Source organism: Vanacampus margaritifer, chromosome 16 (genome assembly GCF_051991255.1).
Source record: "Vanacampus margaritifer isolate UIUO_Vmar chromosome 16, RoL_Vmar_1.0, whole genome shotgun sequence".
Lineage (NCBI taxonomy): Eukaryota > Metazoa > Chordata > Actinopteri > Syngnathiformes > Syngnathidae > Vanacampus > Vanacampus margaritifer.
Genome location: NC_135447.1, coordinates 9,957,942 through 9,971,914, shown reverse-complemented (window position 1 = coordinate 9,971,914; position 13,973 = coordinate 9,957,942). Strand labels below are relative to the sequence as shown.

General features: G+C 42.3%; 1 protein-coding gene across 1 annotated transcript in view; it reads left to right on the top strand.

The window, feature by feature from the left end:
- LOC144036790 (ryanodine receptor 1-like) overlaps window positions 1–13,973 on the top strand; it is a 40,976-nt gene that overhangs the window by 1,046 nt on the left and 25,957 nt on the right. Inside the window, exons 2-42 of the mRNA XM_077547684.1 lie at window positions 13–193; window positions 2,373–2,492; window positions 2,567–2,665; window positions 2,755–2,775; window positions 2,852–2,926; window positions 2,999–3,077; window positions 3,190–3,302; window positions 3,378–3,477; window positions 3,570–3,666; window positions 3,740–3,814; window positions 3,892–4,048; window positions 4,136–4,300; window positions 4,389–4,510; window positions 4,597–4,783; window positions 4,858–4,993; window positions 5,081–5,176; window positions 5,267–5,385; window positions 5,471–5,604; window positions 5,695–5,936; window positions 6,025–6,217; window positions 6,303–6,519; window positions 6,670–6,774; window positions 6,873–6,976; window positions 7,058–7,141; window positions 7,221–7,380; window positions 7,462–7,609; window positions 7,710–7,915; window positions 7,970–8,144; window positions 8,702–8,910; window positions 8,992–9,350; window positions 9,432–9,561; window positions 9,644–9,804; window positions 9,898–10,060; window positions 10,137–10,223; window positions 10,308–10,534; window positions 10,708–11,146; window positions 12,100–12,660; window positions 12,738–12,938; window positions 13,114–13,225; window positions 13,331–13,474; window positions 13,627–13,900. Of these exons, the coding sequence (XP_077403810.1) occupies window positions 146–193; window positions 2,373–2,492; window positions 2,567–2,665; window positions 2,755–2,775; window positions 2,852–2,926; window positions 2,999–3,077; window positions 3,190–3,302; window positions 3,378–3,477; window positions 3,570–3,666; window positions 3,740–3,814; window positions 3,892–4,048; window positions 4,136–4,300; window positions 4,389–4,510; window positions 4,597–4,783; window positions 4,858–4,993; window positions 5,081–5,176; window positions 5,267–5,385; window positions 5,471–5,604; window positions 5,695–5,936; window positions 6,025–6,217; window positions 6,303–6,519; window positions 6,670–6,774; window positions 6,873–6,976; window positions 7,058–7,141; window positions 7,221–7,380; window positions 7,462–7,609; window positions 7,710–7,915; window positions 7,970–8,144; window positions 8,702–8,910; window positions 8,992–9,350; window positions 9,432–9,561; window positions 9,644–9,804; window positions 9,898–10,060; window positions 10,137–10,223; window positions 10,308–10,534; window positions 10,708–11,146; window positions 12,100–12,660; window positions 12,738–12,938; window positions 13,114–13,225; window positions 13,331–13,474; window positions 13,627–13,900 (6,644 nt within the window). The 5' untranslated portion in view covers window positions 13–145. The remainder of the gene's footprint in view (window positions 1–12; window positions 194–2,372; window positions 2,493–2,566; window positions 2,666–2,754; window positions 2,776–2,851; window positions 2,927–2,998; window positions 3,078–3,189; window positions 3,303–3,377; window positions 3,478–3,569; window positions 3,667–3,739; window positions 3,815–3,891; window positions 4,049–4,135; window positions 4,301–4,388; window positions 4,511–4,596; window positions 4,784–4,857; window positions 4,994–5,080; window positions 5,177–5,266; window positions 5,386–5,470; window positions 5,605–5,694; window positions 5,937–6,024; window positions 6,218–6,302; window positions 6,520–6,669; window positions 6,775–6,872; window positions 6,977–7,057; window positions 7,142–7,220; window positions 7,381–7,461; window positions 7,610–7,709; window positions 7,916–7,969; window positions 8,145–8,701; window positions 8,911–8,991; window positions 9,351–9,431; window positions 9,562–9,643; window positions 9,805–9,897; window positions 10,061–10,136; window positions 10,224–10,307; window positions 10,535–10,707; window positions 11,147–12,099; window positions 12,661–12,737; window positions 12,939–13,113; window positions 13,226–13,330; window positions 13,475–13,626; window positions 13,901–13,973) is intronic.

Here is a 13,973-nt window from a genome sequence, read left to right as displayed (position 1 = left end):
GTCATAAAACAGTCTGAGAGAGAGAGAGAGAGGGGGCCCGGGACCCCCATCGCCCTTCAGAAATCCTTCAGCAACATTTGTCTGGGAAGTCACCAGGAGAACCGAGAAGCTCGACTTAGGGTGGTGCTCTTAATGCCTCAGCAGAATGGCAGAAGGTGCCGATGGAGAGGAAGAGATTCAGTTCTTGCGGACAGTAAGTGATGCTGTCTTCTTCTTCTTGAATAATAACTTTTTAAAAATCTGTCTATTTTCAACAGCCATTTATAGATAAAAATCCTTACTGCCTTTACTTTGTTGGATATATTTGTACTATACACGACACTCAGACTGGCAAGAACAGTTGGCTTTGTTTACAACTTACAAGCATTGTTATCTATTTATATCCCCAACTGTGGATCCTTGATATTGTGCTGGTTTATCACTGAGCAGAAACCATTATTACACAAACAGTAAGGTAATAGGATGACAATGTAATACATTATGCTGTTTAAGTAAGGGGTCAACAATTTAAATGTGCAAAATATTTGGACTTTTTGTAGCATTTTCCATTAAGGTCTTTTTTTTTTTTAAGCCTAAATCATTATAAATGTATATTATAAAGATTTTTTTATATATATTTTTTAAATAAGTGTTTATCTGAGGTTTTATGTATTTATTATTACATGGTTGGGCCTGCTAAAATACTCTTGTGGACCTTGTATGGCCCACGGGCCTTAGGTTCCCCACTATTGGTTTCTGTGCTCAAAAACACAATGTTGTTGTTGTTTTTTTTATCACAGCTAGGATTTACTATGGAATATAAATTAAATAGGATAACATTTTACCTAAATTATTCTCTGGGTGATTGTTTTACAGATTATATTGGTCAATATCATATATTTTATCCTGTTAAATTGAAATGATCATTTAGAATAATGTTCCACTTGCTATTGTAAAAGCAGGACTGAGGTAAAGTATGTTAATAATGCTTCATAAAGTTTGCCTCAGTTGCTGCCCCGGGTCTATATATACTGTGTGAGGATTAGCAGCTTGAAAGCCAGGCCCGTTTCAGCACCTGCTTACTTCAGTCCTTGTGGGATATTTGGCTGCTGAGGTTATTGGAGCCACGTTCAATATTACACCCTGGTTTCAAAACATTGTTTATACGCGTACTTTATGTTTTGCAGCTGATTATCAGTCCTGTCTTAATATGCATAAACAGCCGTCCTTCTGTCTGTAGGTTAGTCTATCTGGCAGCCTTCAGCGGCATAACTTTCCACACATTAATTTAGAGATGCAACGTCATAGAAATCTGACACTTACATCTGTCATTTGCTATGTAAGCATGACAGCACTGTCAGTGGGTTGATGTGCCGGCAACGTTGACCCATGTTGGTTACAGTGATAGTTATACAGAATTAACTTCTTTTTTTTTTGACTAATGTGACTAATCATTAAGTCGCTGTTGTCATTTATCATCATTCTTATTAATACTAATTGTACTTAAAGTAGTCCACTTTCTTTTTCACCTTATCTCAATACAGTAACCAGGCAAATTGCACTCAATAACATGTAAGGATGCACCAAAAAAAATGAATTAAAATAGAAATAAAAACGATCTGATCTGAGAACTTGCATTATTTTATGAGCAATACAAAATATACTCAGATAGTGCATGGCTGTTTAAACTTACCAACATTAGGATAGATGAGATGGGCCGTTGCTTAGTCTAAACATTGTCAACCATATTAATAAACTTAATAGGCAAAATGAAGGGAATGACAATCCATCTTTGCTGTTTGTTTTGAATCCATCTTTAATTAAAAAAAGAAAAAGAAAAGCCAAATGACATATATTATTACATAATGATTAAACCTAGCTGACACTGAATTGTATGTCTCTTCGAGTCTTGTTACCAAAATAATATTTGCAGCATTTCCCGCTGGCGTGCGTCCTAGCTAAAGGAATTCAGGTTGCAAATTCCGTCATACGACAAGCCAAACTAATTGGATTATTCGGAGCAGGGCAATGTGGGACACTCTTTCCAGTCGAATCTGAAATATCTGGTGCTTTCCAAAAGAAGACGTGTGAACAGCAGGTGCAGTGGCTTGAAATAGAGGGCTTATAGTGTGTGTGTGTGTGTGTGTGTGTGTGGGGGGGGGGGGGGGGCAGATTCATGGAGCTAGTGATCTGAGGCCAGTGATTGCGACAAAGATATTCCGTAATAATAAAGGCTATGATCAACATTTTACGTTTTTTTAACAGATGCATTTAAATATGTAATCCATGTGAAATTTTTTAACTAAAAAATATGTTAAGACATTTCATGCACAATCTCGTAGTCTGAAACCCCCCCTGGAATACATTTTATTCACTACACATGTTCCTTGCAGGATGATCATGTGGTTCTGCAGTGCACAGCCTCCATTCTGAAAGAGCAGATCAAACTCTGCCTTTCATGCGAAGGATTTGGGAATCGTCTCTGTTTCCTGGAGACTACGTCCAATGCTCAGGTAGAATGCATCTGTCTTTTTATGCTAGTGTTTCTTTGTTTCTGTTATTAAAGAAATGGCTTTTTGTTTTTCAGAATGTTCCACCCGACCTGGCCATCTGCTGCTTCATTCTGGAGCAGTCCTTATCCGTGCGGGCGCTACAGGAGATGCTGTCCAACACCTCTGTGGATGAGGTCTCTTTTCTTTTCCATATAAAGTTCACAATCGTTTCTGCTTTCAGGATCTCACTTTTTAAATTCATTCTTGTCATTCCCACCCATAGGCTGTTGATTTGGATAAATGGGTAAGTTTAGTTACGATTTTTCTTTCATCTCACCCACTTTGGTCCAATTTAACCATCTTTCTACCCCATGTGTTAGTCGTCACAAGGTGGCGGCCATCGAACCCTGCTGTACGGACACGCCATTCTCCTGAAACACACTCATTCGAGCATGGTGAGCACATTTAGATGCACAATTCAAAGATCAACATGTTGTCTTTTCTCACTTTCTAACTTTTGTCACAAGTACTTGAGCTGTTTGACGACGTCGCGCTCGCTCACAGACAAGCTGGCGTTTGATGTGGGATTGCAGGAGGACTCCACAGGTTTGTGTCATTGTGGTAGTGATCGCAAATGAATCGCAAAGCCAGCTCGGCACTAGTTGTGGCAACGTGACTGCTAAAATGACGCCGATGTTGCTGTCCGTGTGGGTCCCAGGAGAGGCCTGCTGGTGGACCATCCATCCGGCCTCCAAGCAAAGATCTGAAGGCGAGAAGGTCCGAGTGGGAGATGACCTCATTCTTGTCAGTGTTTCTTCAGAGCGATATCTGGTAAATACAAATTGTATTCACCTGCTCTGCTCATTTGTCAGCAGTTGTTAATTCCTAACTAACACCTCTTTACAGCATCTGTCCTATGCCAGCGGTGACTTGATGGTTGATGCTTCTTTCATGCAAACCTTGTGGACGATGACCCCTGTAATGTCGGGTTGTGAACTAGCTGAAGGTCCGCTTACCTCTTCTTCTTTTTTCTTTCTTTTTTTTGTTTATCTATAAACCTGCTTGCTGTCCTTCAGGAGTGTGATTCTTCCTCTGCAGGTTTTCTAACTGGAGGGTATGTGCTCAGGCTTTTCCATGGTCACATGGATGAGTGTTTGGCAATCCCAGCGGCTGACCAAGGGGACGACCAGCGTAGGTGAGCAAAACCTCTCAAACGTTAATTACCATGTGGACTTAAAATCCCTGACATGGTCTTGTTTCTGTTTCAGAGTTGCTCATTATGAAGGTGGCGCCGTGTGCAGTCATGCTCGTTCCTTGTGGCGACTTGAGCCACTTCGCATTGCGTGAGTCTCCTGAAAAGTCTCATTGAAAAACTTTCGTTTTGAGTGATTTTACAGTCTTTTCATATTTGGTACTTTAGGTGGAGTGGTGGTCACATTAAATGGGGGCAGTCATTCAGAATACGTCACATAACAACAGGAAGGTATCTTCTCCTGGATGAGGAAAAAGGCCTTCTATTGGTTGACCCTGAGAAGGCCAATTCAAAAATGGCAGCCTTTTGCTTCAGAATTTCCAAGGTAATTAAAAATAGTTGGGGGGAAAAAAAGTGATGAATGGATTCCTTGCGGGTTTCATGAGGAAATCACTCTATATGTGAACCACAGGAAAAAATTGAAGTCGCTCAGAAGCGGGATGTGGAAGGAATGGGCATTCCAGAGATTAAGTACGGAGAGTCCATGTGCTTTGTGCAACATGCCTCATCTGGTCTCTGGCTCACATACGCAGCTGTTGATGCCAAATCCGCCCGCCTCGGTCCCCTGAAGAGAAAGGTATTCCAGATTCCAGGAAGGCAGCAATGAGTATAGACAAGTTTGAGCATATCATTCAAAGATCGTATTTTTTTTTTTTCCAAATCAGGCCATCCTTCATAAAGAAGGTCACATGGATGACGCACTGACAGTCGCACGCTCCCAGACTGAAGAGTCTCAAGCTGCTCGAATGATTTACAGCACCACAGGCCTCTTCAACCAATTCATCAAGTAGCAATTCACACACAGTTCTCCAAGAGGTCCATCTTATAATGGTTCTGTGTAATGTCAATATGTTCTCCTTCATATGTACCCAGAGGTCTTGATGCCTTGAATGGGAAAAACAAATCTGCCAACCCGCCTAATCTGCCAATGGACACGGTGGTGCTCTCGCTCCAGGACCTGATTTTTTACTTCCGGCCACCAGAGGAAGAGCTGGAGCATGAGGACAAACAGTTCAAACTTCGTTCCCTCAAGAACAGACAAAACCTTTTTCAAGAAGAGGTTTGTTTACCTTCCTGTGTGACCACTTATGAATTCAAGAGCGCTTTTAACTTCATGCTTGTTGTTCTTGACAGGGGATGATCACACTCGTTCTGGACTGTGTTGATCGATTGAATGTCTACAACACGGCCGCTCACTTCTCCGAATATGCTGGGGAAGAAGCTGCAGAATCATGGAAGGAGATAGTAAATTTACTGTACGAGTTGCTAGGTAAGACCGCTGGGGGATTTGCCCTGTCCTTACGTATTCTGTGTTTACCTTTTAAGACATAATGTCTGCTGCTTTTTCTTCCCAAAGCGTCTCTCATCCGAGGTAATCGTTCAAACTGTGCGCTGTTCTGTGATAACCTCGACTGGCTGGTTAGTAAATTGGATCGTTTGGAGGCCTCTTCAGGTACCTGAGAAGCTCTTATCTAGAAACGTAAACTAATAATTGTTCAAATGATTGGTTTGGAAGTCATACTTTGATCTGTTTTTATTATAGGAATCTTGGAGGTGTTGTATTGCGTTCTGATTGAGAGCCCAGAGGTGTTGAACATAATCCAGGAAAATCACATCAAATCCATCATCTCTTTGCTGGATAAGCACGGACGCAATCACAAGGTCTGTAGCATGTAAGGTTGTGTGCTAAGCACGTTGGAGAATACAAACAGTGTCAAAATGTTCTTCTTGGCTTCCCATCTTTTAGGTCTTGGATGTGCTCTGCTCTCTTTGTGTGTGCAACGGTGTGGCTGTAAGGTCAAACCAGAACCTGATTACAGAGAATCTGCTCCCTGGTCGGGACCTTTTACTTCAAACCAACATTATCAATTATGTCACCAGGTGGGTCATTTTATACGGCCAGACGTACGTAGAATTCATGTGAAGATGAACTACTGTCTAAAAGTTGCTTGTTTTGTGACCTTGGTCCAGCATGAGACCCAACATTTTCCTCGGGACGTGCGAAGGGTCCACACAGTATAAAAAGTGGTATTTTGAGGTGATGGTGGACCACGTGGAGCCGTTCCTCACTGCTCAGCCGTATCACCTGCGCGTGGGCTGGGCTCTGACAGAGGGATTTAGCCCATATCCTGGTGGAGGGGAGGGCTGGGGAGGCAACGGTGTTGGGGATGACCTCTACTCATACGCTTTTGATGGACTTCACCTCTGGTCAGGTAGAGTAAATATTGTATTGACACTTTGGCCGTTTGACACTTCTCCTAAACAATATGCTTGTGCAAATATGTTCCTTCCTGTTGTCAGGACGTGTTCCGCGTCACGTTGCCACACCCAATCAGCACGTTCTGGCAGCAGAGGATGTCATCAGCTGCTGTTTGGACCTGAACGTGCCCAGCATTTCCTTCCGCATCAATGGTCATCCTGTCCAGGGCATGTTTGAGAACTTCAATCTGGATGGCCTTTTCTTCCCGGTTGTCAGCTTCTCTGCAGGCGTGAAGTACCGGACATTATCGATTCTGATATGATAAGTAGGCTCTTGTTCATATGAGACTAAATAAGCAATTTTCCTCCCTAACTGCAAGGTTCCGATTTCTTCTTGGAGGTCGTCATGGTGATTTTAAATTCCTTCCGCCACCGGGCTACGCTCCGTGTTACGAAGCTGTGCTGCCGAGGGATCGTTTGCGGATCGAGCCCATTAAGGAGTATAAACATGACTTTGATGGTATCCGTAACTTGTTGGGTCCAACTCAGTCCCTGTCGCACACAGCTTTCACTCCTTGCCCTGTGGACACTATTCAGGTAAAGTCTTTCACCTATCTTCATCCTCTTATAGCCACGCTGCTCCTAAATTGGACAGATGGGCCATGACAACTTCCAAACCCACATTGAAGCACCCAAAACTGGCATTACATCACACTTAAAAAATAAAATAAAATAAAATCTTTCCAGATTGTACTTCCTCCCCATTTGGAACGTATTCGTGAGAAGCTAGCAGAGAATAGTCACGAGTTATGGGCTGTGACTCGCATTGAGCAAGGGTGGACCTACGGACCGGTGAGTTCCTGTACTTTAAATCATCTGAAAATGTTTATTTTACAATGAAACACTTCCTAAGATACCCTTTCTGCTACTGTTTCGATTGATCGATCAAGTTTCGTGATGACAACAAGAAGCTCCACCCTTGCCTGGTTGATTTCCAGAGTCTGCCTGAACCAGAGAAAAACTACAACTTAGCAATGTCAGGGGAGACACTCAAGTAAGTCTGTGCTTTATCTTAGTAATAATAAACATGTTGATCCATTTACTTCTCTAACTCCATCTGCGATCACTTTTAAAGGACTTTATTGGCACTGGGGTGTCATGTAGGAATGGGAGATGAGAAAGCAGAGGAAAATCTAAAAAGAACCAAGCTTCCAAAAACGTGAGACACAAAATGATTATTGCAGTTCTCCCACATAAACTCTTCACAACTGTATTTAAAACACAACACTTTTCCTTAGTTACATGCAGAGCAATGGATATAAACCCGCTCCCCTGGACCTCAATCACGTCAAGCTGACTCCTAATCAGAATACTCTTGTTGAGAGACTGGCAGAAAATGGACACAATGTGTGGGCCAGAGACCGCGTTCGCCAAGGCTGGACATATAGTATTGTGCAGGTACGATTTCTGCAACCAGGACATTCATTTCATACTCTTATGTAATGTCATATATAAAACGACTTGTGTTTTCCTGAACAGGATATCATGAACAAGCGCAATCCTCGTCTAGTCCCTTACAACCTATTGGATGAAAAGACCAAAAAGACCAACCGGGATACAGTTTGCGCGGCAGTTCGAACCCTAATTGGATATGGTTACAACATTGAACCACCTGACCAGGAGTGCAGTATGTTTGTATAATCAAGTCTTGTCAAACTATATCAGGATTAAACGTTCAATATACGTTTTTTTTCTTTTTCACCTCTGCTCTATTTGCATTCATGCAGGCGGGCCCGGGGAAGGCAGCACTCGTGGAGATAAGATCCGAGTGTTTCGAGCAGAGAAGTCTTATGGCGTCACGCAGGGCAAGTGGTACTTTGAATTTGAGGCCGTGACAGTCGGAGAGATGAGGGTGGGCTGGGCCCGACCAAGCGTTCGAGCCGACACTGAACTCGGCGCAGATGAGTTGGCTTACGTCTTCAATGGCTTTAAGGTGAGAACGAGGAATTCTTCTGAGTGAAAAGCCGTTAACTCCTGTCTCTTTCAGGCCCAACGATGGCATGTGGGAAATGAGTCGTTTGGGCGACAGTGGCAATCTGGTGACGTGGTGGGTTGCATGATTGATCTCACCGAGATGAACATCATGTTCACGCTCAATGGAGAGATGTTGATCAGTGACTCGGGCTCAGAGATGGCCTTTAAGGACATTGAAATAGGAGAAGGTAAGCATTGTAACAAGCAATGAAACGCTCCAATATGATTATGATGTATCATATAAGGGGTGTCAGGTGATTGATTTTTTTTAATCGGAATTAACTGCATGACTTTAATAGTTAACTCACAATTAATTGCAAATTTTATATCTGTTCTAAAAGTACAACTGTACAATAAAATATATTTTTTCCAAGTTTTCCTACTCTTAACATAAAAGTGGGGGGAAATATGTTAAACTAATAGAAACATGGCTGCATCTGTTAGTCATTGATGAAGTATAATTTCATAATAAATCATGACATTTTGTTAAAATTAAAAAGATGTACTGTACTGTAAAAAAAGTAGTTAGTAGTAAAAAGTTTTTTTAATTTGTGTTGAGGTTATTTAATAATTGCATTCATAAGACCCTAGTATCATCATCATATAAATCTTTGTATGCGTGCAACATTTCTAGCTAGGTGAAGGCTTGATATTTAATTAGTAAAGATTATGGCTGGTTCGTTTTGGTTTATTGAAAAAAGTTTCTCACTTGTAATTATAATTTTGTCACACTCTTCCATGCTAGGCTTTATACCTGTATGCAGTCTTGGCCTGTCCCAGGTGGGCCGGATCAACTTGGGTCAGAACGTCAGTAGCCTCCGCTACTTTACCATCTGTGGACTGCAGGAAGGATTTGAACCTTTTGCCATCAACATGAAAAGAGACATCACAATGTGGTTCAGCAAGAGCCTCCCTCAGTACATTCCTGTACCAACTGATCATCCTCACATAGAGGTGCTCTGGCATTTTCCTCTTCTTCATTTTTTTTGCATGGTTATTTACCATCAACTATCAACTGCATTGTTTACATTCTAGGTGTCTCGTGTTGATGGGACAGTGGAAACTGCTCCCTGTCTCAAGGTGACCCATAAGACATTTGGATCCCAGAACGCCAACACAGATTTGCTGTTCTTAAGGCTCAGCATGCCGGTCGAATTTCACGAGACTTTCAAAGTCCCCGCAGGGACCACCCTCCTCACTCGCACCCTCACCATCCCTGAAGATGAGGTGGTGGAGGTGGACCCAGACTCTGACTTTGAAATACTCAAAAAGTCAGCCAGTCGTAAGGAGCAGGAGGAAGACAAGAAAGAACCCTCCGTGCCGAAGGAAATACCTGCCATCAAAAATGGAGAGAATGAGAAGGACGCCTCAACTGAGAAGAGCAAGAAAAAGGGGTTTGTGTTGGCTCATGGAAGGTTATTTGAGGGCGCTTCCAACTTGTCATATATAGTAATCACGCTCGTTATTTATTCCAGATTCCTTTTCAAGGCCAAGAAGGCTGCATTAATAACCCCGCCACCTGTTGTTCCCACCATGCCCCGCTTAGTGGAAGACGTGGTACCAGATGACAGGGATGACATGGACATAATCCTCAACACCACCACAGTATGAAATCATTTCTAGAATCCATGGCCAATTTTCAAGTGAGACTGCCAATAATTTTTTTTGAAACGGCTTCTTTTACCAGTATTACTATTCTGTGCGAGTCTATGCGGGCCAGGAACCAAGCTGCGTATGGGTGGGTTGGATCACCCCTGACTATCACCAATATGATCCTCACTTTGATCTCGGCAAAGTCAGGAACGTAACCGTCACTGTAGGTGATGATAAAGGCAACATCCATGATAGGTATGTCACAAGTCAAATGTCATTATTTCATTCATGAATGACAACTTTCACTTTCACTTTCACTCAACATTTTTTCTATTGTTGTCACTACAGTATAAAACGCAGTAACTGCTACATGGTATGGGGAGGTGAGTTCAGCAGCTCCCAGCAGACGCGAGTGAGCCAGGAAGACTTTGTGATTGGCTGCCTTATTGATTTGGACACGGGACTCATGACCTTTACTGCTAATGGGAAAGAAATCAACACATTCTATCAGGTTCAGAAACATTCAGTCCATTGTCCGCGCATTTCTGGAAAAAGGCATGTTTGTTTAACAGTGTCATGCATTTCAGGTGGAGCCCAACACAAAACTCTTCCCAGCAATCTTTGTCCTACCTTCTAGTCAGAATATGATTCAAATTGAGCTTGGTAAACTCAAGGTCAGCTCCAAAGTCCTAAAATGATCCTCAATTTCTTGAAAAAGTGATTTCTCTAACGCATTATTAATATTATTTTCTCGGCAGAACATTATGCCCATCTCGGCCGCCATGTTCCGAAGTGAACGCAAGAACCCGGTGCCCCAGTGCCCTCCCAGATTGGATGTCCAAATGCTAACCCCTGTCATTTGGAGCCGTATGCCCAACCACTTCCTGGGTCCAGAGACAGGACGCATTAGCGAGAGACTGGGCTGGCTTGTTCAGTGTCAGGAGCCGCTTACCATGATGGCCCTCCATATTCCAGAAGAGAACAGGTCAGTGTGGAAAATTGTTGTTTAGTGAGACCTGCACTGCCTTGCTCAAAGGCATCACAGTATGTGGACTCTCTTTGTCAACTAGCCCCAAATTCCATATTTTCCATTGCAACTCTTGAACCCAAAGCTCTACCGTCCCAAGATGAAGACCTTTTTGCTGTCAAATACTCTAGGTGCATCGACATCCTGGAGCTTTCAGAACGAATGGACCTGCTGAAGTTCCACTACCACACTCTGAAGCTGTACGGCTCAGTGTGTGCCTTAGGCAACAACCGCGTGGCTCACGCTCTGTGCAGCCATGTCGATGAATCCCAGCTCTTCTACGCCATAGAGAACACCTACATCCCTGGACCAATGAGAAGCGGCTTCTATGACCTTCTCATCAGCATGCACCTGGAGTCTGCAAAGAGGAACCGGCTGGGAACCAACAAGGAGTTCATAGTCCCGATGTCAGATGAAACACGCAGTATTACCTTGTACTCTGTCAAGTCACACGCTTTACCTGGTGTTGGACTTACCACATGCCTGCGTCCCAAACTCCATTTTTCCTCCACTGGATTTGTTGGAACAGATCCAGACATCTACACGCTGAGTCCAGTAATTCCCTTACAGGTGAGGTGAAAATTAGTGGATCTCTAAAAAACAAAACATATTTATTTTACATATTTATTTATATTTTTTAAGATAAAATATTATTTTAAGGAATTAATTATTTTGATTAAAAAAAAAAGAATAATGAAATATTCAAAGAATCCAAATGATTTCATTGTCAGCAAAAGAGAGACGAAAGGTAGATGAAAAGTATTTTTCAAATTACCTTAAAAAGTAACTATAAAATGTCTATAAAGGGAGACGAAACCCAGACAAATACTATAAAATTCCATGAAATTGCCAAAAACGTCAAAAACATTCAAAAAGTAGGCTAACCCAAAAAAGGTCCAAAACCAAAAGAAGGCAGAAAATTACCATAAAATGTCTTTTGAACTGCCAAAAAAGCCAGAATTGTTTTTTTTTTAAAGGCAAAAAATAATACATTTATAATGTACCTATAAAATGTCCTAAAACAAAAGAAATCCCGAAAATTACCATAAAATGTCCATCAAATTGTCCCGAAAAATCAGAAAATTTATAGCAAAAACGGCAGATTTCACCCCCCAAAAATAGCAATAAAATGTCCAAAAACGAAAGAAGAGAGAAAATTGTCATAATATCTCCATAAAATTGCTAAAAATGTCAGAAATTCGACGGAAAGGTTGAAAAGTCTATGATGTATGTAAATGTAAAATGTATGATAAACCAAGTTTGAAGAATTACAGCACAAATCAAAAGCCGAAGACAAAAGGTAGAAGAAAATGAATCTCAAAGTATTGGATGCTGCATGTTTTTCTGTTATCTCTTGGGCCCACAGTACATTAGGGTAATACTAGCACTGTTTCGTTTATCTTAATGTTCAAATGTTTTGTGGCTCCAGACAGATTTTTTTTTTCTTTGCCCTAAAATGGCTCTTTTGACAGACAAGATTGCTGACCCCTGACTATAGTATTAATATGTTTCTTCATTTCCAGGCGCTTAAGACCAAAGCGCTAACCATGCTCATTGAGGCTGTGCAAGATGGAGGTCAAGCCATGAGAGACCCTGTCGGGGGTAGTGTTGAGTTCCACTTTGTTCCAATCCTGAAGCTCATCAGTACCCTCCTCATTATGGGCGCGTTTGACGATGAAGACGTCACCCACATCCTGAAGATGATCGAGCCGACCGTCTTCAGCGGCAAGAAGCCGGAGGAGCCCGTTGAGGAGGTTGTGAAAGCAAAGGAAGAGAAGGAACCTAAAGCACAGAAAGTTGAGCAGGAGGAAGATGCGCTGGAAGGAGAAGAGGAGGAGTTTGATGATGACGGTCTCGGAGAAGAGGAGGAGGAAGAGTTGGAAGAAGAGGAAGAATTAGAGCTGGCAGAATCCATCATTCCACATGAAGAAATGGCTGGTGAGACCGAGCCAGTAAATGGAGAGAAAGGAGCGGAAGAAACAGAGAAAGAGATGAAGTCTTGTGAGGCCAGTGGTGAGGCTAAAGAGGAACATTTAGAGCAAGGACTGTTCCAGATGAAGCTACCAGAGTCTGTCAAATTACAGGTTTGTTTCATTTTTTCAAAAATGATCGCAATAAACCGACTTTATTTAAAAAGCACTACGACTTTTCTCTTCTTCAGATGTGCACTCTACTGCAATATTTCTGCGATTGCGAACTTCGCCACAGGGTAGAAGCCATCATCGCATTTTCAGACAAGCTGGTTAGCCAGATACAGTCCAACCAGAGGCAGCGCTACAATGAACTCATGTTGGCCTTCACCATGAGTGCTGCCGAGACGGCACGCAAGACCCGGGAATTCCGTTCGCCACCACAAGAGCAGGTACTAGTTTGGCCTTTTACATAAATATTAATGAATCATTTTTATTGTTTTTGCTGTAGAGTACAGTGGTGTAAATATGCCCCGACAGTGGCTTTACATTTTCACAAAATGAGCCCACAATCAAATCTTGAATTTCGAAAATGATTCATTGTGCATTTGCATTTGCACCATGTAGGTCAACATGCTCATGAACTTCAAGAACTGTGCAGAAGATGAAGATTGCCCCGTCCCAGATGAAGTCCGCGAGGCTCTGCAAGCGTTTCACAATGCTCTGTTGGGACATTGTGGTTAGTTCTGTTCTAGGCATTGCACCCACATACTTTTAACCATTTAAGACATTGAACACTACAAGGGACCCTTTTTTGTTTAATTTATGTATGTTTTTACATCAGGTGTTCATATCGAGGAAGAGGAGGAAGAAGAGGTAGTGGATTATTCTGTACGTGGACGACTGCTTCGTTTACTGGAAAGGGTGAAGAAGATCCGTCAGAAGAAGGTAGAGGAGGAGCCAGAGCCAGAGGAAGATAAAAAACCAAGTGAGCCTCTTCACATGTTTCACACATATTGATGATAATAATTATAATAGTCACAGGTCACATTTGTACTGCAATTTTCTTACTATTTAAAGGCATTTTCCATTGTTTCCTTCTTAGTCTTTTGATTGTGTCTTCCACTCACTTCTTCCCAGGCACGCTGCAAGAGCTCATTTCGCATTCCACGATCCACTGGGCCCAAGAGTCCTTTATCCAGAACCCTGAGCTTGTTCGTATGATGTTCAGCCTCCTCCACCGGCAGTATGACGGGCTGGGGGAGCTCGTACGTGCTCTTCCCAAGGCCTACACCATCAATGCCGTTTCCATTCAGGACACAATGGATCTGCTCGAGTGCTTAGGGCAGATACGCTCCCTGCTTATTGTCCAGATGGGTCCAGAAGAGGAGAGGCTGATGATTCAAAGCATTGGGTGCATTTTTATTCCTTGTATATTCTTTACTATATCTAATACTCAAATCTTGATTTACACATGAACCTTCTTC